The sequence below is a fragment of the Lissotriton vulgaris genome, chromosome 7, assembly GCF_964263255.1.
Source record: "Lissotriton vulgaris chromosome 7, aLisVul1.2, whole genome shotgun sequence".
Classification (NCBI taxonomy): domain Eukaryota; kingdom Metazoa; phylum Chordata; class Amphibia; order Caudata; family Salamandridae; genus Lissotriton; species Lissotriton vulgaris.
The window spans coordinates 516,919,130-516,941,130 of record NC_141695.1 but is presented as its reverse complement, the minus strand read 5'-3'; the positions used below and the strand labels follow the sequence as shown (position 1 = coordinate 516,941,130).

The following is a 22,001-nucleotide window of genomic DNA, read 5'->3' as shown; positions in this document are numbered from 1 at the left end:
GACAAGGGGTGGGCAGAAGCGACACAGACAAGGGGTGGGCAGAAGCGACACAGACAAGGGGTGGGCAGAAGCGACAGACAAGGGGTGGGCAGAAGCGACAGACAAGGGGTGGGCAGAAGCGACAGACAAGGTGTGGGCAGAAGCGACAGACAAGGGGTGGGCAGAAGCGACAGACAAGGGGTGGGCAGAAGCGACAGACAAGGGGTGGGCAGAAGCGACAGACAAGGGGTGGGCAGAAGCGACAGACAAGGGGTGGGCAGAAGCGACAGACAAGGGGTGGGCAGAAGCGAGAGACAAGGGGTGGGCAGAAGCGACAGACAAGGGGTGGGCAGAAGCGACAGACAAGGGGTGGGCAGAAGCGACAGACAAGGGGTGGGCAGAAGCGACAGACAAGGGGTGGGCAGAAGCGACAGACAAGGGGTGGGCAGGAGCGATAGACAAGGGGTGGGCAGGAGCGATAGACAAGGGGTGGGCAGGAGCAACACAGACAAGGGGTGGGCGGGTGGGCAGAAGCAACACAGACAAGGGGTGGGCGGGTGGGCAGAAGCAACACAGACAAGGGGTGGGCGGGTGGGCAGAAGCAACACAGACAAGGGGTGGGCGGGTGGGCAGAAGCAACACAGACAAGGGGTGGGCGGGTGGGCAGAAGCAACACAGACAAGGGGTGGGCGGGTGGGCAGAAGCAACACAGACAAGGGGTGGGCAGAAGCAACACAGACAAGGGGTGGGCAGAAGCCACACAGACAAGGGGTGAGCGGGTGGGCAGAAGCCACACAGACAAGGGGTGGGCGGGTGGGCAGAAGCCACACAGACAAGGGGTGGGCGGGTGGGCAGAAGCCACACAGACAAGGGGTGGGCGGGTGGGCAGAAGCAACACAGACAAGGGGTGGGCGGGTGGTCAGAAGCAACACAGACAAGGGGTGGGCGGGTGTGCAGAAGCAACACAGACAAGGGGTGGGCGGGTGGGCAGAAGCAACACAGACAAGGGGTGGGCAGAAGCCACACAGACAAGGGGTGGGCGGGTGGGCAGAAGCCACACAGACAAGGGGTGGGCGGGTGGGCAGAAGCCACACAGACAAGGGGTGGGCGGGTGGGCAGAAGCCACACAGACAAGGGGTGGGCGGGTGGGCTGAAGCAACACAGACAAGGGGTGGGCAGAAGCATCATAGACAGGGGTGGGCAGAAGCAACACAGACAAGGGGTGGGCGGGTGGGCAGAAGCAACACAGACAAGGGGTGGGCGGGTGGGCAGAAGCAACAGAGACAATGGGTGGGCGGGTGGGCTGAAGCAACACAGACAAGGGGTGGGCGGGTGGGCTGAAGCAACACAGACAAGGGGTGAGCTGAAGCAAGACAGACAAGGGGTGGGCGGGTGGGCTGAAGCAAGACAGACAAGGGGTGGGCGGAAGAAACACAGACAAGGGGTGGGTGGAAAAAAATCAGACGAGGGCGGGTGGGATGAAGCAACACAGAAGGGGTGGGAGGAAGTGACAAAGGCAACTGTAGAAGCAATGCCAACAATAGGAAGAAGAAAAAAATAGTACCTCAATCACAGAGCAGTGGAAGGACACTAATCAAAATGAAACAATCAGTACTTGGTCCATGCTGCACACGAAAGAAGAGGAAGTGAAACTGGTACATACTAGTCAATTAGGAGGCAGAACATTAGAGTGACAATGTAGCCAATGACCGGCAAGCAATGGGCTAGCTCTAAGCCCCTTTCAGTAAACAGAATGCCTTGCAAGTGACAGCACATGAGCGCTGTTTCAGGCGACACTTAAAAAGGGGAACACCAAGTCAAGTGAATCCCTGCTTCCATCAGTCAGAAGAAAAGGGAACTGGCTGGAAAAAGATCGTCGGCCCGAGAGAATACTTGCTTTGTTATTTAGAATGTTTTTCCTGGTTTGACTGAGGGCAATAAAAAACTAATCATCAAGTTTTAAGTTGGAGAAGACATTAATGTAGCACTATGCTTTGCACTGAACAACATTAGAGAGTGGCTAAAGAAAATATCAGATAGAGTACAGTATCGGTTTCAGTATCCAGAAGTAATGGAGCTGAAGATCTCAAAGGAGTCTGATGCAGATTCTGCTACCATGTCCAACTTTTAGGGTGGAGCACACAGAAGAAACAGACATAAAACACAGACAACCAGATACAATTCAAACTCTAAAAAAAACACTGAAAAATATTACATGTTTTGAAAGACTGAACATTTAGAACCGAGGGACAGAAATCGCAAAAAGGATGCTAAAAGATTGATCTGGTCTTAAGAATTGTTCTGCCATTATGAAAGGTTGAATTTTTCTAAAGAAAACCATTATTTTATTTATTTATTTTGAAAGTTTTATATAGCGCGAACAAGATCTTCGCAGATATCAGAGCGCTTTACATAGGAGAAGAGCAAATATACACAGATACATCTATAGTGTTAAAAGTACAGTGAAATGATATCATAAACAATCAAGTAAGTCAATTTCAAAGTCAAACAAAAAAGCAAAAGGGTTCGAACAAGTAGTACAGATGAGCACTGAGTCTTTGAAGTTGATCCCCAGTAGTGGTTCAAGTGCATTTAGCCATGAGGATCGCTTTTACTTCTTTCTTGAAAAGTATGGTAGATGGGATGAGCCTGGTTTCAGGGGGGAGTGAGTTCCAAATCCTGGGAGCCATTCCTGAGAAAGAGCGTTTGTAGGTTTTTTCTTTGCGGAATCTTTTAGGCTTTAGCAAAAGATTGTTTGTGCCTCTAGTGTTTCTGGATCCTCCAGAAATCGTCAGCTTCTGAGCGAGGTATCTAGGTGAGCTAAGGTGGACAGCCTTGTGCGTCAAACAAGCGATTTTCAGGTGTATCCTGGCTTCAAAAGGCAGCCAGTTCAGGGATTTGAAGTCAGGGGAAATGTGTGAGTGTTTTTTTGATCCAGTGATAAGTCTCGCTGCGGCGTTTAAAGAGGCTCTTATGGGTGCCGTAGTAGCTAGGGGGAGACCGCAGAGGGCGGTGCTGCCGTATTCTATTCGAGGTATGACAAGTGATTGTACCGCAGTTTGGAAGTCTTTGGCTGGAAGGAAGGGTTTAAGTTTCCTAAGGGTGTTGATTTGGTAATTTGCTCCCTTAGTTGCTTTGTTGATGTGTTCCTGCATGCTGAGATTGGTGTCGAGTGTTATGCCCAAGGATTTCGCTGAGTCCACGATGGTGGGTTGAACATTGAGTGCCGTTAGGTGTTTAAGCCACATTTGTGCGGTAGTGATCTTCGCGGGAGGTGAGATCAAAAGGAACTCTGTTTTGAGGGCATTGAGTTTGAGATGATTAGCGGCCAGCCAGGATTGGGCACTACTGATCGTTGAGTTTATCTCCCAGACTTGTTAAACATGCAGTGACCAATGTGTCATTAAACTATACATTGTTTGAACTAAGATTTAAAACAAACAGTCTATAAAATAAGGACCCTTGCATGCAGAATCCAACATATAGGGTAACATTTGATATCTTTATAGTGGGATATTTAGCCTTATAAACAGGGAGAGCTCATTCACCAACAGACTTTCATTGACATCTTAGAATTTTGGAAGTGGGCAAGATGAATAACAATCAAAAGTCTAGTCACCGCACAACTTCAGTGTAATATTAAATTCATGGTATAGATCTCAAGAGGTACACATGTAAACCTGTGGTTTTCCTCCCATATTTGCACCAGTGGTCTGCCTAAAGTTATGTTTAATTCTGGTTATTTAAAATTGGTGTACTCTGCTGCTGGTGCCAATGTGGCCTCTTTATACACTGAAAAATACTAAAAAGTGATGGATGGAATGTTTTAATTAACCTCAGCTACTGGAACCTACTTGGGCCATAACCCAGTCCATCTTCTTTTTAGTCCACAATGACGCCACAGATTAGACCCAGCCATATGCAAATCAGGTTGGTTGGTCCTGTACTAATAGCCCAGTTAGAACTGCAGGTCTTCTTGTAACCTGAGCGCAAGCAATCCAAGAACGGTTTGGGCTTGGTTGGGCCTCTTTCGTCAGTTGGTTCCAGTGGCTCAGTATGCAAGAGACCTCCATCTAGGCATACCTGTGGCACAGTGTGTCAATAAAAAATATTAAAAAGTGATGGATGGACAGCTATCTTAGCTACTGGTAATTATTTGGGCCACAACCCAGTACATCTTTTTGTGGTCCACAATGCCACCTCAGATTAGCCCCAGTCATGTGCAAATCAGCATTGGTCCTGCAGGAAAGGTCTAGCACCAACTGCTAAGCCAGGTCGTCTCTGAACCGAAACACAAGCAACTCAAAAATAATTTCGACTTAGCTGGGCCTCTGCAGTCGGGTGGCACAGTGAGCATGAAACCTACGTCTGGGCCCACCTGTGGTACTTAGGGTTTTAAAATGAAAAAAGTGATGGATGGAATGCTTAAATTAGTATCAGATACTGGTAACTACTAGGGGGCACATCCCAGTCCATAAACTCTGTACACCTATGGAGTACCTCCCATATTTGCAGCAGTTGTCTATCTTAAGTTACACAAGTGTTTAAAATTGTGATTGCTATATAACATTTGTGTACTGTACTATTGTCAACAATGTGGCATCTTAGCACTCTGGCTTTGTCTGTTATGTTCCTAGCATAGGTGTGCATGCTTTCTGATATCTACCAGCTATTCCATGCCTTCGCTCAGTATCATAAACATTATCATGCAGCTTAAGACTCAAGGGAAATGCCCTTAATATCCACACAATTGCTTACATCATAGGGAAACAAAGGTCGAATCACAAAGGACCACAAGCTACCATTTGCATCCAGATTGTCAAGAGGAAGGATAAGAGCATGTTTTCGAACTAAACCTGGTGGTATCTTGCAACACTAATTATCCACTGGAGACTCTTGAGCATGCAGCATTTAAGCCAATATTAGCAGCGTGAACATCTGAATGTATAAAATGAAGTCTCACAGAACCAGTGTGTGCTCTTATTCAGACACAACGTCCCCATGCAGTTATAGAGGTCTGCTACAGCAGTTTAAAGAGGGCTAAGCAAAAGGAAGAACATACTGTTTCGAGAGATGACGATATAGTTTTCAGACAGACATATATTGGTCAAGACAGACACAGAACTGTTTAGAGTTTGTGTTTTAAGTTCGGTCATCTTTATTTCCTTTATTTTGTAGAAGACATTACAGCGACTGTCTGTTTTTGGGGACGTGGATTGTGTGCCTAGGCCCTTTGAGGCAAATGGATCCAAATCAGAACTGGTATCAAGAAACGAGGATTGATCCTAGGTATCATCACCCTCCACAAACCTCATTAAGAGTGGTTTGAAAGTCAAGAAATATGGTTAGCCAACTATGGGATAGTGATTGACTGGCTAGAAAGCAAAATACAGAGATGGAAACAGTTGCCGTTATCCTAAATAGGGCGTATAGCGATTACTAAAATGGTAATACTACCCAAACTATTATACCTATTTGTAAACATTCCAATGCCACTGAACACCCATTTCTTCAAGACCCCGTTCTAACATCCTTGAATTTGTATGGGTGGGAAAACAACCCTGGGTTTCATGGAGTTTATTGACACTGCCCTTTACCCATGGAGGCTTGGGAGCTCCAGATTTCGAGCTCTACGCATACAGCGTTCAGGCGCAATACCTGCACTTCTGGCAGCACCCGATACACAGTATCAGCCTCATGTGGCAATAGATATTGATCGAGTTGCTCCTATCCCACTTAACAAGGCGGTATAACAGCCTTATAAGCGACCACACTTGGAAATAGACACAGTAGAAGCAACGCGTTGGGCATGGAGTGGGATTGCGAAGAGGGTGCACCACAAGGTATATTATATGCTCCATCCAAGCCAATAGGGGGCAATCCGTTTCTTTCTCCACTAACAGACAAGGCAACTACAATACGGGCAAAGGATCATGAACTGGAGAAAGGTAGCGATTTATACCCAGAAGGAACTTTCATGCCACTACAGCAGATGTGCAAATCACGAACACCTACAGTATCAGACATGCTATTGGTACTATCAGATTAGGGCGGCATTCACAGTTTACAAGATCAAAATATTAAGTTGTAACTGGAGTCATATTTAAACTCAAGCAGTACGAAGCACAAGATTTACAAATTGCTGCCGGCCCTATGGGATGTTGGCGCAAAGCTGTGCTCTTTGCTTCAAATTTAGTATGTTTCGTGCTGCCGGCCCCAGAAGTGTAGGCAAACAGCTGTGTAAACTGTGAAATATGCAATACATTTTTTTTTAAAGAGTGGTTTGAAAGTCAATTTACTTTAGGGCCCTGTGATGAAAAGGGGTTGGAGCAAAAGCAGACAAGACTCCGTGGCCATTTATCACATTCGTCCCCAGAGGTACACTTAGCAAGCAGGCCATGTAGCCTGTTCTGATGATACCAGTGGTGGCACATTAAGCAGCAGCTCTATCTGACTTCCGTGAGGAAGGATGAAGAACATCATTTTTTGTGGACTAGAACCAAAAAATATGGCTTAACAATGTTCTTACACTTACATAAGGCTAAAAATTGAAAAGCCAGTTTCATGTCAATTACAGCTGGACCTGCAGTCCATACAACCTCGAACAGCACAATCTACAGCAAAACACAACATTTTCTACTAATGCAACAAAGTAACCATAGATCAAGTCGCAACAACCCACTATATGGTGACTTGTTCCGATGACTGACCGTTCTTCATGGTAGCAAGATGAGCAATGTCGATGCAAATGTAGTTCTGGAGTAGGAGACTCCATTTATATCAATGCAACAATTGATTAGAAGATAATTGAAACACACTGTACCTGCCAGCCTTTGTCTGCTGTTCTGTAGTATGGATAATTTTTAGTTATGTGCGTATAGATTCCATTTAAGGTAAGCTGTTTATCGGGTGCCATTGTAATTGCTTGTACAATTAATTGTGCATAGGAATATGGAGGCTTTGAATCATCCTGAATAAAAAGAAAGGCAAATCGTTTAACAAATATGAAAAGTTCACTAAAATGTACAGCTTAACATTTTTACATTTACAACTAGTTAAAAAAATTAAAGCGTGAAAGGATATGGAAATTATGAAAGCATAAACGAGTGAACTATTTTTGGATTCCTGCACTAAAGGCATAACGTATAGTTTTTTACCGGTCGGTGTAGTTTTGCAGCTTGAAGACTTTCTGGATTCACTATGCTGTGCATTATTCCGCCATCTAGTGGTTGGGTCCGGAATTGTAGTCTTTTTTTCGTTTTTTTTCCGTGGCCCAGGTCGGCGTACCAACATTTGGAGTCCTTTGGGACGTCGCCGCGCTTCCTCCGGAAGCTTCCACCTTTGGTCGCCATCTTTTTTCATGTCTTGTGTTACTTTTGTTTCTACTTTAATCTTGTAAAGTCTATCTCCAGATTTAATCTCTTTCCTCCTGTTATCTTTCTGGCGGAGGTGGGTGGGTTCGCTAGTGAATCCAGAAGGTTTCAAGCTGCAAAACTACACAGACAGGTAAGAAACTATATGTTTTGCAGCGTGAATATTTCCGGATTCACTATGCTGTGCATAGACTTTGTAGCGGTTTGTGGTGGCTGGGTGGAAGATGAGCTCTGGTTACTGAATATGTGTTGTAAGACCTTCTGTCCAACTTGCACTTCCTTGTTCATTTGGATATCTACACAGTAGTGCTTAATGAACGTGTGCACTGAAGACCATGTTGTAGCTTGGCAAATGTCTTGAATTGGTGTGTTAGCAAAAAACGCAAAAGCAGCTCCTTTCTTCCTTGTTGAGGGAGCATGAGCTGCTCCTTATAACAGTTGTCCTGCTTGTTTGTGGAAGAGTTGTATGGTTTTTGCAATCCTCCGTGCAATAGTATTTTTGGTAACTGGTGATCCCAAAAAAACTGCTGGCAAAGGTAACAAAGAACGGTTTTGTCTTTCTGCACTCCTTGGTCCTTTCTATATAGTGCATTACAGCCCTCCTGGCATCCAGTGTGTGTAGAGCCCTTTCTGTGCTTGTAGCTGTTTTTTTTGGAAAAAAACTAGGTATTTGGATTGTTTGATTGATGTTGAACTGGGACACCACCTTCAGCATGATGTGTGGGTCTGTTCTCATTACAATCCTATCATTGTGTATTTGCAGGTAGGGCTCTTGAAGTGTTAACGCTTGCAATTCACTTACTCTTCATAGTGATGTGATAGTCACTAAAAAGGCCGCCTTTAGCGTGAGCATGTCCAGTGTAGCCTTGTGAGTAGGCTCAAATGGTGCCTTCATCAACTGAGTTAGCACTACGTTGAGGTTCCATGGTGGTGCCGGTATTCTGTTTGGAGGTGCAATTTTCTTTCCTCCTTCTAGAAATCTTTTTACTACTTGGGAGGTGAAGAAACTTTTCCCTGTTTTTCCTCTTGTGTAAGCCACTATCGCCGCTAAGTGCACCCTTAGGGATGTGTAGCTTAGTTTACTTTGTAGTAGATGCGTTAAGTATTTTAGTACTGTTGATTCCTTTGTGATTCCCAAGCGACCCTTGACCCTCTGGTAGGTCGCTCCCCTCCCTCTGCAGCTCCGCCGTTGTCTCCTGTGACCTCTGCTCTTGCCTGCGCTTCTCCGCCGGATTGCATGATTGCCTGCCTGCCTACTCGTGACCAGCCACTCTTCCCTTCTGTATCCCTGACTGCTGCGTGACTGCCTGACCGCCTGCGCTCTTTTCCCCTGCCGTTCTGCCAGCTCCGCTTTCGCGGTGCTCCACCTGTCCTTTCCCGCTCTCCCCCTCCCACCCTGGCCTCCCGGCTTCCCGCCGCTGCTCCCCCGCTCCTCATTAGTCATCAGTTTCCTCCTCCCCCACCTCCCAGCTGAGCCTTCCTCCCCACCACGCCATATATGGCGGCGACTGCGATGCCGCGCGCCTAAGGTAAGCCCGTCTGCGCCCGTCCGCGCCACGACCCCTGGATCACGCACCATCCAGGCTGCCCGCATCAGATATGATGCCAACACCCTCATCGCTCTCAACCCCGGATGACCCTCCAGCTGCCACAAGGCCACTCACAAGCGCACCCACGGCCCCTTCACCTATCAGAACTGCAGCTTCTCTTGCATCATAGACGCCGAGACGACTGCCACAACGGAACCCAACCAGCTCCGCTGCATCCTGCTCAACACCCGCTCCACTCGCAAACACGCCGTCGAGCCCTGGGACCTGCTCGACTCCACATCACCTGACATCGCCTTCCTGACCGAGACCTGGATGAACGAAGCCTCCGCTCCAGACATCGCAGTGGCCATCCCAGACGGATACAAGATCACCCGCAGAGACCGTACCAACGGAGTTGGCGGAGGAATCACCATCATCCACAAGAACACCATCAGGGTCTCCACCAACACCGCCGACACCCTCAACACCGCCGAACACATGCACTTCCAGATCCACACGGACTCCAAGACCACCCTGAGAGGCACCCTCATCTATAGACCACCAGGACGCCGCCCCCAAATCTGCAACTCCATCGCCGACTTCATCAGCAGGCACGCCCTGACCTCCACTGACTACATCCTTCTCGGCGACCTGAACTACCACCTGGAAAACAACAGCGACAGGAACTCCTCCACCCTGATAGACACCCTCACCACCCTCGGACTGACACACATCGTCACGACACCTACCCACATCGCCTGCCACGCGCTCAATGCCATCTTCTCCAGTCCACACATTGTCTTCAGCCACGCCTCCAAACTCACCTGGACCGACCACCGCTGCGTCCACTTCACCTTCCAGAAACCCGACGCACATCACCGCACCCTACAGATCCCCGGACGCCGCTGGGACAAAATCATTAAGGAACTACTGCAAACACACCTCGCACTCAACCCCCAGACCAACCCCCCCGACCACGAGGAGGGAGCCTGCACCCTCAGACTCTGGATGGAAGACTGCGCCAACACCTTAGCCCCTACAAGACAACACGCCCACAGAGATACAAGTCAGAGAGCCAGCTGGTTCACCCCGGAGCTCCTAGACTCCAAACGCACCTGTCAGAGACTGGAAAACACCTGGCACAACGAGAAAACTCCCGACAACCACGCAGTTCTCAAAACCGCCATCTGCAACCACCACCACCATCAGGACCACCAAGAAGGCCGCCTTCACGAACCACCTTGACAACAACGCACACAACAGCAAGGAGCTCTTCAACATCGTGAAGGAACTCTCCAACCCCAGCTCCTGCACCAACGACACCCCCCCCATCCCAAGCCCTGTGCGACGCCCTCGCTGCCTTCTTCCACCGCAGGATTACGACATTCACGACAGCTTCAATTCTCAGACGAACCCCGCCAACACCACCACCCCCGCCCCACCGACCCCGACCGCCTCACCGCTTGGACCAGCGTCACTACCGAGGACACGATCAAAACCATCCACTCGGGCGCCCCGACCGACCCTCTTCCCCACCACATCATCAACAAGGCCGACAGCTCCATCGCACCCCACCTGTGCAACCTCTCATTCAAGACCACGACCTTCCCCGAGAGCTGGAAACACGCTGAGATGAACGCCCTACTGAAGAAACCCAAGGTGGACCCAAGCGACCTAAAGAACTTCCGGCCCATCTCCCTGCTTCCATTTCCGGCGAAGGTCATCTAAAAGATCGCCAACACCCAGCTCACCCGATACCTAGAAGACAACATCCTCGACCCCTCCCAGTCAGGCTTCCGCAAACACCACAGCACCGAGACCGCCCTCATCGCCGCCACAGACATCAGACTCCTACTTGACAAAGAGGAGACAGCATCCCTCATCCTCCTGGACCTCTCTGCCGCCTTCGACACAGTCTGCCATCACACACTACACACACGCCTCTACGACGCAGGGATCTGTGACAAGGCCCTGGACTGGATCACCTCCTTCCTCTCCGACAGAAACCAAAGAGTCTGCCTTCCTCCGTTCCACTCAAAAGTCACCAGGACGATCTGCGGTGTCCCACAGGGATCATCCCTCAGCCCGACGCTCTTCAAAATCTACATGGCTCCACTTGCACGCATCGCCAGACTCCATGACCTCAACATCATCTCCTACGCCAACGACACCCAGCTGATCCTCTCCCTCACCAACGACCCCCTCACCGCCGAAGCCAACCTCCACCACGGTATGAAGGCAGTCGCCTACTGGATGGAAGAAAGCCGGCTCAAACTCAACAGGGACAAGACCGAGATCCTCTGCCTAGGACCCAACCCCTCAGCCTGGGACAACTCCTGGTGGCCCACTTCCCTGGGCACCGCCCCTACACCAACCAACCACGCACACAACCTGGAGTCATCCTCGACTTGAAGCTCACCATGACCAACCAGATCAACGCAGTCCCCTCAACCTGCTTTAACACCCTCCACATGCTCCGCAAGATCTACAGATGGATCCCCACCGACACACGAAAAACCGTCACCCACGCCCTCATCAGCAGCAGACTCGACTACGGCAACGCCCTCTACGCCAGAGCCCCAGCTAAACTCCTTAGCAGACTCCAGAGAATCCAGAATGCCTCGGCACGCCTGATCCTCGACATCCCCCACCGAGACCACATCACCCCCTACCTGAGAAACCTGCACTGGCTCCCCGTCGACAGAAGAATCACCTTCAAGCTCCTGACCCACGCACACAAGGCACTTCACAACCCAGGCCCAGTATACCTCAACAACAGACTGTCATTCTACGCACCCAACAGGAGACTCCGCTCCGCCGATCTCTCTCTGGCCACCGTCCCCCGCATCCACAGAACCACCTCCGGAGGCTGGTCCTTCTCCTACCGTGCTGCCAAGACATGGAACTCCCTCCCTCTCCTCCTACGGCAGACAGAAGATCCTCAGACCTTCAGAAGACTACTCTAGACCTCGCTCTTCGACAACTAGCTGCAGCCTTCCACCCCCCCACCCCCAAGCCCCTTGAGACCCTCGCGGGTATGTAGCGCGCTTTATAAATTGCCTGATTGATTGATTTTCCTTTGCAGTTTCTTGTGGCAGGTCTTCTTGCCTCCCTGAGCACTGCCATTGTGCTTGCCGGTAGTTTGAGGTGTGCAAATTCTAGGTCTTCAGGAGCCATGCAGCTAGGCGGAGGCTCTCTGGCTCGGGGAGTAGCACCCTTCCATTCTGCATTGTTAACAGGTCCCTTCGTCTTGTGAATCTGTGTGCTGGTGCTTGCGCCATTTCCACTATTTGTGAGAACCAGGACTGTCTGGCTCACTGAGGTGCTATTAGTATTAGCAACATGTTGCTGATCCTGCAGTTGCTGAGGACCCTGTTGCAGTTGCTGAGGACCAGTGATATCGGGGGAAAAGCATATGCAAATGTCTTTGACCAAATTATCCATAGCGCATTCCCTTGTGATCGATGGTCTGGTTGTCTGGATGCGAAGTGTTGGCATTTTGCATTTTGGTGTGTTGCAAATAGGTCTATTTGCGGTGTCCCCCACTTCCAGAAAACTCTTTGTATTTCTTGCTTGTTGATCTCCCATTGGTGGGATGATGACGTCTGCCTGCAGAGTTGGTCTGCTTTCACACTTTCTTTCCCTGGGATATGTATTGCTAGTAGGTCTACTTTTAGTGGATTGGCCCATGTCCATATTTCCTGTGCTAGCCCCGATAGTACTACTGATTGTGTTCCACCTTGTTTGTTGCTGTAGAACATGGTGGTTGTGTTGTCTGTTTGGATCAACACCCTGTTTCCGTACAGCTCCTTCTGAAAGGCTTTGAAGGCTAGGAGCACAGTTTTTAGTTCTAGGTAGTTGATGTGCTTGATCGCATCCTGCTGCGACCATAATCCCCTCACACTGAATTTGTTTATGTGCGCGCCCCACCCCACCTGGGAGGCGTCTGTTGTGATCGTCACTGTTGGAGTTGGTTGTGTGAATGTTTATCCCTGTGATAGGATTACCTTGTTCCACCACGCTATTTCCTGATGCACTGCGTGTGGGACAACCACTAGTTCTTCCAAACTCCCTGTTGCCTATGACCATTGTTGCTGTATGCATTCCTGGAATAGTCTCATGTATAGTCGAATATTTGGGACCAGGTGTATGCATGACGCCATCATTCCCATTAGTTTTCTCACAGTCCTCACTGTCAGAACTTGCCCCTTGCGGTACAGATGTGTTTCCTTCAGTATTGTCAAAATCCTCTTTGTACTGGGGAACACCTTCCCTTGTATGGTTTTGATCTCTGCACCCAAGAATATCTTCACCTGTTCTGGTTCTATTGACTACTTTCCCCAATGGATTGAAAAACCGAGTTGGATAAGTGTTTGTATTACCCGCTGGATGTGCTGTTTGCACTGGCTGTAGGATCTTGCCTTCATGAGCCAGTCGTCGAGGTAGAGATATACATGTATTCCCTGCCTCCTTAGGTGCGCTGCTACTGCTGCTAGGCATTTTGTAAACACCCTTTGCGCTGATTTGAGCCTGAATCTGAGCACTGTGAACTGGTAGTGAGTCTTGCCGATCACAAATCTTAGTAAGCGTTTGTGTCCTTTGTTGATGGTGATGTGCAAGTACGCATCCTTTAAATGTATAGTTGCTGTGTAATCCCCTCCCTGTACCTGGGGTATTATTTCTTGCAGAGATGTCATTTTGAATCTTTGTGCTAAGAACCTTAGGTCCAAGATAGGCCTTAGTGTTTTGTCTACCTTTGGTATGAGGAAGTAGTAGGAATAAACACCCTTGTTTCTTTCCTTGTACGGTACTATCTCTATTGCCTCCTTGTTGAGCAATTCCTGTGCCTCTAGTACCGGTGAAAGTTCTTTTGCAGTGTGACTGGTTGCTTGGCCTCTTGTTTGGAGGTTGTTTTATTAGCTCTCTACAGTAACCGTATTGTATGATGTTTAGTATGCATTTGTCCCTAATGACCTTCTTCCATTCTTGGAGGAAGTTCCTTATTCTGCCTCCTACTGGTGTTATATATTCAGGGAACTGCTTGTCTTGAGAAAACTGTTCTTGGACTTTTTTCCTCTTTGGATGCCCCTCTTGAGGTGTTATCTGGGTGGGAGTCTGCTTTTTGGCGAAGTCACTTGGAGGTGGGTTGTTGCCCTCTTCTCTGTGCCTGTCCTCGTCCGTTCGAGCAGCCTAGAAAGGACTGGCCTGCGGCTGGTACTGCCAGTTCTGCTTCTGCTGTCCCTGGCCGTTTGGTGCGAGGTACTTGTTTGGATGCCTCCCCTACCATTGGCCTTCTTGAAGGCGTACCCCTTCTCATGCCTCTGAACGGCAGTGCTCCCATGGACCTTGCAGTTTCGTTGTCATTCTTGAGTGAAGTTAACTTTTCGTCAACTGGTATCCCAAAAAGTTTTTCTCCGTTGAAGGGCGTGTTCAGGATGTTATTCTGTACCTTCGGTTTGAAGTCCGAAATCCTAAGCCATGCGTGCCTTCTCTCCGTCACCCCGATCATTATCTGACTGCTGCGTCTAAGGCCGACTTTAAACATGTGTTCGCCATGTTTTTCCCCTCCTCTACCAGGTGGGTTGCCTTTTGCTGGTACTGTTCCGGAAGGTGCTTCAAGAGTTGCCCTACTTCCTCCCAGAGCTGGTATGCATGTCTGTTTAGGGCATTGGAGCTGGTGATGCACCATTGCATTGCCACACTCTGTTCTACCTTTCTCCTTGTCTGGAGGTGGTCCTGCATTTGTGGGCACATTGGCCCTTTTCCGTTTCGTAGCTGTTGCAGTAATTATTGACTCAGTAGGCACTGATCCTTGAATGTATGCAGGGTCCTTTGAGGAGTGCTTGTACTTCTCTGTTCTTGGGGTTACAGATTTACATATAGCTGGCTCCCTAAAAACCTCTGCCCTGCTCCAGCACAATAGGGAACATGGCAGGAATAGACTTCTGGTTTGTGTGGGTAAGAGTCTCCAGGAGAAAGCAAGCCTTGTGTTTCTCCTCCTCCAATTTTACCCCATTATGTGTGTGCAGCATTCTTGACCACCATATTATAGATCCCTATATTGTCTGGTGGTGAAGGCCTCGAAGGGTATGTGTCGACTACTCCTTCCGGCGTCACGGTCATGCCACTCCAAGTCTTGCGCCTCCGAGAACTTCGAGTCCTGGTAGGTTAGCGGTTCCTCCTCGCCTTCTCCCTCAAAGTAATACAGGGTCTCTTCTTCCTATTCTTCGAGTGGTTCAGGCGTTCTTGGCGGTTCAGGGTCTTCGAAGCTCCTTTCGACCTTGGCCGCGGGCTTCGGCGGGATGGTGTACTGACTCATCTTGTCTTCAAAGTCCTTCTTCCACTGCAGGATGCTCGCCATTTCGGCCTCGAGCCTCCATTTCTTCCTTTCCATCTCGGCAGCTTGTTCAGCGTTGAGGGTTTGAGCGCTTCGCTGTCGTCGACGTCTAAGCAGTTGTCGACCCTTCCTTTCTCGGCGTCGAGGAGTCCTTTTCTGGAGCTTCCTTCGACGACCTTGATTTTTCATGGGTCTTTGCCGTCCGGGAATCCTTTTCGAAGGATCCGCTGGGCTCTTTGTCCTTGGGTGTAGTTGCTTTCGTTGAGAGTTTTGACGGCACAGTTCCCTTCGAGGACTTTGTCTCACTCTTTCGAGTGTCGGTCGAGTGTTTGGGGGTCGTCAACTCTTACCTCCTTCGATGTTTTCTTATGGACTTCGACGTCCGTGCAGTCTTCTGGTCCTTCGGCGATGTTGTCCTCCGCTCCACTGGAGACGCCCAAGTCTCGAAGCGATAGAGGTGGTCCCTGCATGGTGTGGTTCGCCCTTCTCTGACTCTCTTACTCTGAGGGTCTTGGGTGTGAACACAGAGCACGCGTTGCAGTCCTCACTGTTGTGGTTGAGTGGCAGGCAAAGGTTGAAGACTGGATGCTAGCCCTTCTGGGCATATTTGTGGTGGAAATTGGTGCAAAACTTGAAGGGGTTTTGTCCCTTCCTGCGCTCAGGGAGCCCCCTGAGTGCGCATTCTCACGTGAACGCTGAGTTCTCTCGAAATGTTCTTTTCCACGATAGTCCCAGCTACCTGGCCTGTAGTCGGGTGCGATGATAAACCTTCGATTTTCACGATTATTCCTGCTTTCGGTCAATTCCTCTTTCAAAACTCTGGAACTCCTCGACAACGATCCAGACCCAATGGTGGAAAAAAGCATCTGAAGATGGCGACCAAAGGTGGGAGCTTGAAAACTTTCTGGATTCACTAGCGAACCCACCCACCTCCACCAGAAAGATGACAGGAGGAAAGATTAAATCTGGAGAAAGACTTTACAAGATTAAAGTAGAAACAAAAGTAACAAGACAAGAAAAAAGATGGCGACCAAAGATGGGAGCTTCCAGAGGAAGCGTGTCAACGTCACAAAGGACACCAAATGATGGTACCTCGACGCCCACCTGGGCCATGGAAAAAAACTAAAAAAAAAGACTACAATTCAGGACCCAACCACTAGATGGTGGAATAATGCACAACATAGTGAATCCAGAAAGATTCACACTGCAAAAATAACATGCACACAAACCAGGGTAAAGGAAAAATCTTAATGTGTGAAAAGATGGTAGAGCACAATAAAAACCGGCAATGTTAATTTTCATTTTGATGCTCTCAAGGTATTCATTATATTTTGTACACAAGAACCATTTCTAAATAAGGGCACAAAAGCGTGCAATACAAATAAAATATGTCGCAAAATTCACAATTACCACACCCACACAATATTCTCCCAACTGTCTTAATGCTTGACACGCCACAATGATTTTAGCTCTAGTTTTACATCACTTAGAAATATAGTACATGAATTAAATTAATTCAGCAATATATTGATCAATTCATATTTTACAAGTCATGAATTCATTTTATCTATTAGATTTAAACGTAATGCTTAATATGTCTGCACAGCCAAGGACGTCAGAAGAAGGACTTAAAATGTTTATGTCAACAGATGTAATTAAATGTCTACTGTATTTCTTGCAAACAGGTCAGATGAATGTTAACAGGTAGACAATCACAAAGTCTAGCAAATAAACACCACTCGAGCCGAGAGAACACAATGAGATACTTACTATCCTCTACATCTAACTATAGAGGCAAACAGGGAGTGCAGTTCCTTAGTGTGATTATATGGTATTTACACTACTATACTTGTGGCTCAATCCTTCAAAACTGCGCAACAGTAAGTAATCTAAATTTACCACACCTAAAGTTTCCCATGACCTCAAAGCATTTATAATTATGCTACATAGTTTGAGAAAAAAATTACCTTCGGACTATCGCCACCGGAAGCTTCCTTGTCATTTTCTGACTGTACATTGTCAGCTATTAAATTGAGGTCAGATGAGATTACACGACCCATTTTGTAACCTGAAGACCCTGCACCACGAGGGCTAGATGGGCAGGAGTTTGCAGCGCTGGAGAAAAAAAGAAAAAAAATTGTTCCTTATGCTTCACTCTTATATCACTAGGCTATCAAATAGGAACATTCGAAGGAGCTTTTCAGGAAGGACTGCACAGACGAGGCGCTTTAATTAAAATGCAAACAGAAAAACAATTATGATCAACAAGATAACACAAACTATGGCTACATTGCTGTACACACCATGTAAAGGAGCTCTTCAACAATAACATTTTCTAGAATTGTAAACTAGGAATCCTCCGGTAAAAAATATGGAATGTTACGTCATTAAGCAAAAGCGAACAATTTGGCTATGCTCTACAGTCAGTTGAGCTCAACAGTATTCTCTCCCACTAGCATCTCCCATGTTTAGATTTCAAGCATGTCTCACATAAGTAAGTAAAGCATAGGCCATACTACTAGACACAACAAACTGGGGAGATGAGGGTTGCATATGAATGTGTAGATGATGCTAATGCTGGAAACTAAATGATTTACACACTTAAATGTTTTGGGCTTTAAACCTGCTGTGCATTATTCATCTAATGGTTAGGCCCAGAAGTGTATCTTTCAATACAGTTTACTTAAGGCATCAACCTCAGGAGGAGTCTGTATGAGTCAGCTGTGAATTCTTTTTTCTTCTTCTAAACTAGCACCAGATCACCTTCACCAGGGAAGTGAAAGGGTCACATGTGAATCTAAAAAATGTAAACTGCAAAGTTGCTTCAGCTACGGATTAACACTCTTGAGAGCGAACTTACTCTCGATTCACATGCTCCGCATAGGATAACCAGCATCAAACAAATGTTTTAAAACAGCTGTACTGCACATACACGATCGTAGCGAAACAGTCTAGTCAGGTTTCCCCCTTACTGTTGGAAGGTGCCATCTGTCACCTCAGGATGTAGACACCTCTCAGGATCTGACAGACACTACCTACTAGCCTGCTCTGGCATTCAGGGAACCTGCCCTGAATGGCAAAGCAGGCTGAATAAGGAGAATGCCCTGGCAGTCCCACCACCTTCATAGAAACAAAGAAACCCGTCAAAAGACACAAGATCCCACTCTGACTTTCCAGTTGCAGTACCACATGGCGGTGGAGGTGTACATGGAAGCTTGCACCAGCCACCCCATGACGGATGTCAGGAAGGACTTTACAGCCAGATGAATGGCCTGCAGGTCCAACAGATTGTTGTAGAGCCAGTCCTCTGTCAGAAACAACAGACTACCGATTTCCACTTTCACAAATGACTTCTCCAACCCAACAGTGACGTGTCAGTCATCGCCATCCGCTATGGGTGGGAAGGGAGAAGAGTTCGCCACTTGATCAATTATTTTTGAGTAAACACCATTGCAAATCCTGGACCATCCCCTTTAAGACATGAATAGCATAGGCAAGACTGCCTTGATGCTGGGCCCATGGCAGCTTCTGATTTCCCTTGCAGAGCATGCATGTGCCATTTGGCTTGCTGACGAATGTACAAGACTAAGCGGTTAAGAAGTCTAAAAGCCGCTCTCAAATATGTAAACATTGGAATCATAGCCTGAATGTCCTGGAGTTACTGCAGCAGAGGAAAAGCCCAGAGTTGGACTGTGGCCAAGATCACTTCCAGTAATTAAAGCCTCTACAAAGGAATCAGGATGGATTTAAGCTCGCTTATAGTGAACTCTAAAGATTTTGAGAGATTTGCTGTCAACCAGAGGTAGTCCACGACTGACTGAGGCAAGTCTACCTTCAGTAGCCAGTCGTCAACATATGGGAATATAGGTATACTGGACCTCCGAAGATGGACTGGGACCACCGCCATCACTTTTGTAACACACAATAGGGCCCTGTTGCAGGCACTGGTGGGAAAAAAAGGAGTTTGGTAAATTGCAAATTCTCTTGGCTTACCTTGCACAGCAGATAACACCTGTGGGACTGTAGATGGGTAGAAAACAATACATTTACTATAAGTCTAAAGACACCATCCAGTCACCCAGGTCCAGAGTAGTCAGAATCTGGGCCAGCATTCGCATTTTTAAATTGTCCTTCCACAGGAAGGCATTCAGGGGCCCAAGGTCTAAGATAGGCCTTTAGTAAATAAAAAAGGAACCAGCAAGAGTAACAACCCCTGCCTATTTCCACGTCCACTTCCCTTTTGATGACACCTTTGGAGAGTAATAGGATGCACAGGTGCTGGTCCAGAATTCTCACTGGCGTGGGATGAATAGTGGTCAGAGGGGAGAGAAAAGGTGTGGCACAATCTGCAAGACCCATCTGTCAGATTTGATTGACCGCCAATCTGGGAGGAAATTTGGAATCCGGCTCCCCCATTGGTTGGGCATGCAGACTAAGCGCTTTGTTGTTGCAGCAGAAGAGGAGGGCCTGGAAGACTGGGGTGCCATTCTGGCCCACTCGCTGCTAGCCAGACCGGTGTACATGGCCTAGAAAGGGTCGAGGTGACTGCTGAATTAGTGGCTGGGAAGTCTGCCTCTATGTATACGCCACTCATCTGAAATAGCCTTTAGATGTCAGAAACTGATGCAGAAACTGTTTGGCAGGAGTCAACAGCCCTAAGGATATGGATCTGCAGTCCTTTAAGTGTTCAAATGCGAAGTCCACGTACTCTCTCCGAAGAGGCAAGTACCATTAAAGAACTTGTCCATTAGAAAGGTCTGTACATCACATCTACATGCATCTATGAAGGGCAATACTAGTACTAACTGCCCTACCCAGGCAATCCGTAGTATCCAGGCACATGCAGATAATATGCTTGGTCATGATCTGTCCATTATGTATAGTCTGTACCAGTGAGGTCCTAAGTAAGATCTTCCAGGACAATCAGCAAGATCTTGCTGGCCATGTCCCAAACAGAATGCATTTTGAAACCTGCAGACAAACTGCATTTAAGGACTGCAAAGCTAGACTGGTGGAAGAAAGGATTATGTGACTTACCCTATAAGCATCTGTTCTTGGCAAGTAGAGCTGTAGATTCACATGCTTTGCATACTCCTGCCATCTGGTGTTGGGTCCGGATGTTTGCATGTTGTATTTCTTCCAAGAAGTCTTTTCCAGTCATGATGCAAAATGACTCCTCCTTTCAGTGATAATGCACATGGGCATCGGCTCCATTGTTATATTGTTTTCCAACAAGAGGGTGAGAATGAAGTATGTGAATGTAGTATAAAGATGTCCATGCGTATGTAATATGAATAATAAGAACAGCAACAATCATAGGAGTCCAGGGAGGAGGGAGGGCGCATGTGAATCTACAGCTTTACATTCCAAGAACAGATGCTTACAGGGTAAGTAACATCATTTGTTCGAGGCATGTGTGCTGTAAATACACATGGTCTGCATAGACTGTATAGCAGTACTTCTCCCAAAGCGATGGCTAACCAGTGGGTGTTGCAGTTGTTTGAAAAAGTGTTTTAGCACTGCTTGTTCTATATAAGCTTGTTGACGTGCTAACACTTCCACACAATGATGTTTGGCAAATGTGTGTGGTGTGGACCATGTAGCTGCCTTACATGTCAGCTATGGGAATTTTGCCTAAAAAGACCATAGATGCTCTTATTTTGCAAGTAGAATGTGCTAAGAGGTACAGTTAAAGTTCTTTTAGCCTTAAGACAGCAAGTTTGAATACATTTGGCAATCCATCTTGAAATACCAGATTTAGAGATACGTTTCCCTTTATGAGGTGGAGCAAAGGCAACAAAACGTTGTTTTGCGAAAATCTTTTGTCCGATGTAGTACAATAGTGCTCTTTTGACATCAAGTGAGTGTAGAGCTTCTTCTGCTACTGAATCAGGTTGAGGTAAAAACACAGGTAACAACTGATTCATAATATAAAAAGAAAAGCCTACTTTTGGATTTGAACAAAGAACTATCCTATCTTTATGAAGTTGAAAGAAGGGTTCCTCTAATGTTAGTGCCCATACCTCACTAACCTGTCTTAGTGAAGTGATAGCGATTAAGAAGGCAACCTTCCAGGGGGCGTGGCTTAGCTGGCGTTCATGGCGGTCGTGTAGAGCGCGAGCTCCCACCAGCCTAACATTTATCCTGTACGAATATCCTTGCCCTGACCATCCACGAGGGCACCCAGAGCTGCAGTGTAAACGCCTTGACTGGGGGCATCGTCCGGTGGAGGCTGCGGCGGCATCTTGGCCCGGGCGCGGAGGAGCGGCCCGGAGACGGAGCGAGGCGGAGCGAGGCGTGTGAGGTCCGGCGTGACCAGTGAAGCCGGGGCCTCGATTTTGGTGTGGCCGGTCGGGTGCGACTGCTGGTGCCGGCGGATGGTGGCGAGAGGGGCGCCTGATATCCTGAGGACTGGGCGGTGCACCAGAGTCCGTTTCCCTGAGGTGTGGAGGTAGAGGGGCACAGCGACGTCTGGCTGGAGAGCGGTGGCCTTCAGGGGACTAGACAGGAGGCCATATATTAGAGCGGCCGGCGGGAGCGGCCGCCATCGTGAGACTCTCCTCTGCCCGGGCCGGAGTAGGAGTGCGGCCAGGTGCCCATCTGGGACTGCGGGGATGCCCTGTGAAGGCGAAGAGGCGCTGGGGACCCGCCAAAGGCTGCCCTGCACAGGTCGAGCGGACACGGAGTGGCGGTGAGTGAAGGGGCCTGGAGTCTCGGGGGTCAGGTCGGGCCCCGGTGGAGACATCATACAGCGCCTGGGTGACAGTGGAGAACGCCTGGGGG

At 48.1% G+C, this 22,001-nt stretch overlaps 1 protein-coding gene across 1 annotated transcript in view; it reads right to left on the bottom strand.

The window, feature by feature from the left end:
• Window positions 1-22,001, bottom strand: part of FOXK2 (forkhead box K2) — a 360,578-nt gene that overhangs the window by 168,715 nt on the left and 169,862 nt on the right. The window contains exons 3-4 of the mRNA XM_086930592.1: window positions 17,186-17,333; window positions 6,803-6,949 (exon numbers count right to left, since the gene is read on the bottom strand). Coding sequence (XP_086786718.1) covers window positions 6,803-6,949; window positions 17,186-17,333 — 295 coding nt within the window. The remainder of the gene's footprint in view (window positions 1-6,802; window positions 6,950-17,185; window positions 17,334-22,001) is intronic.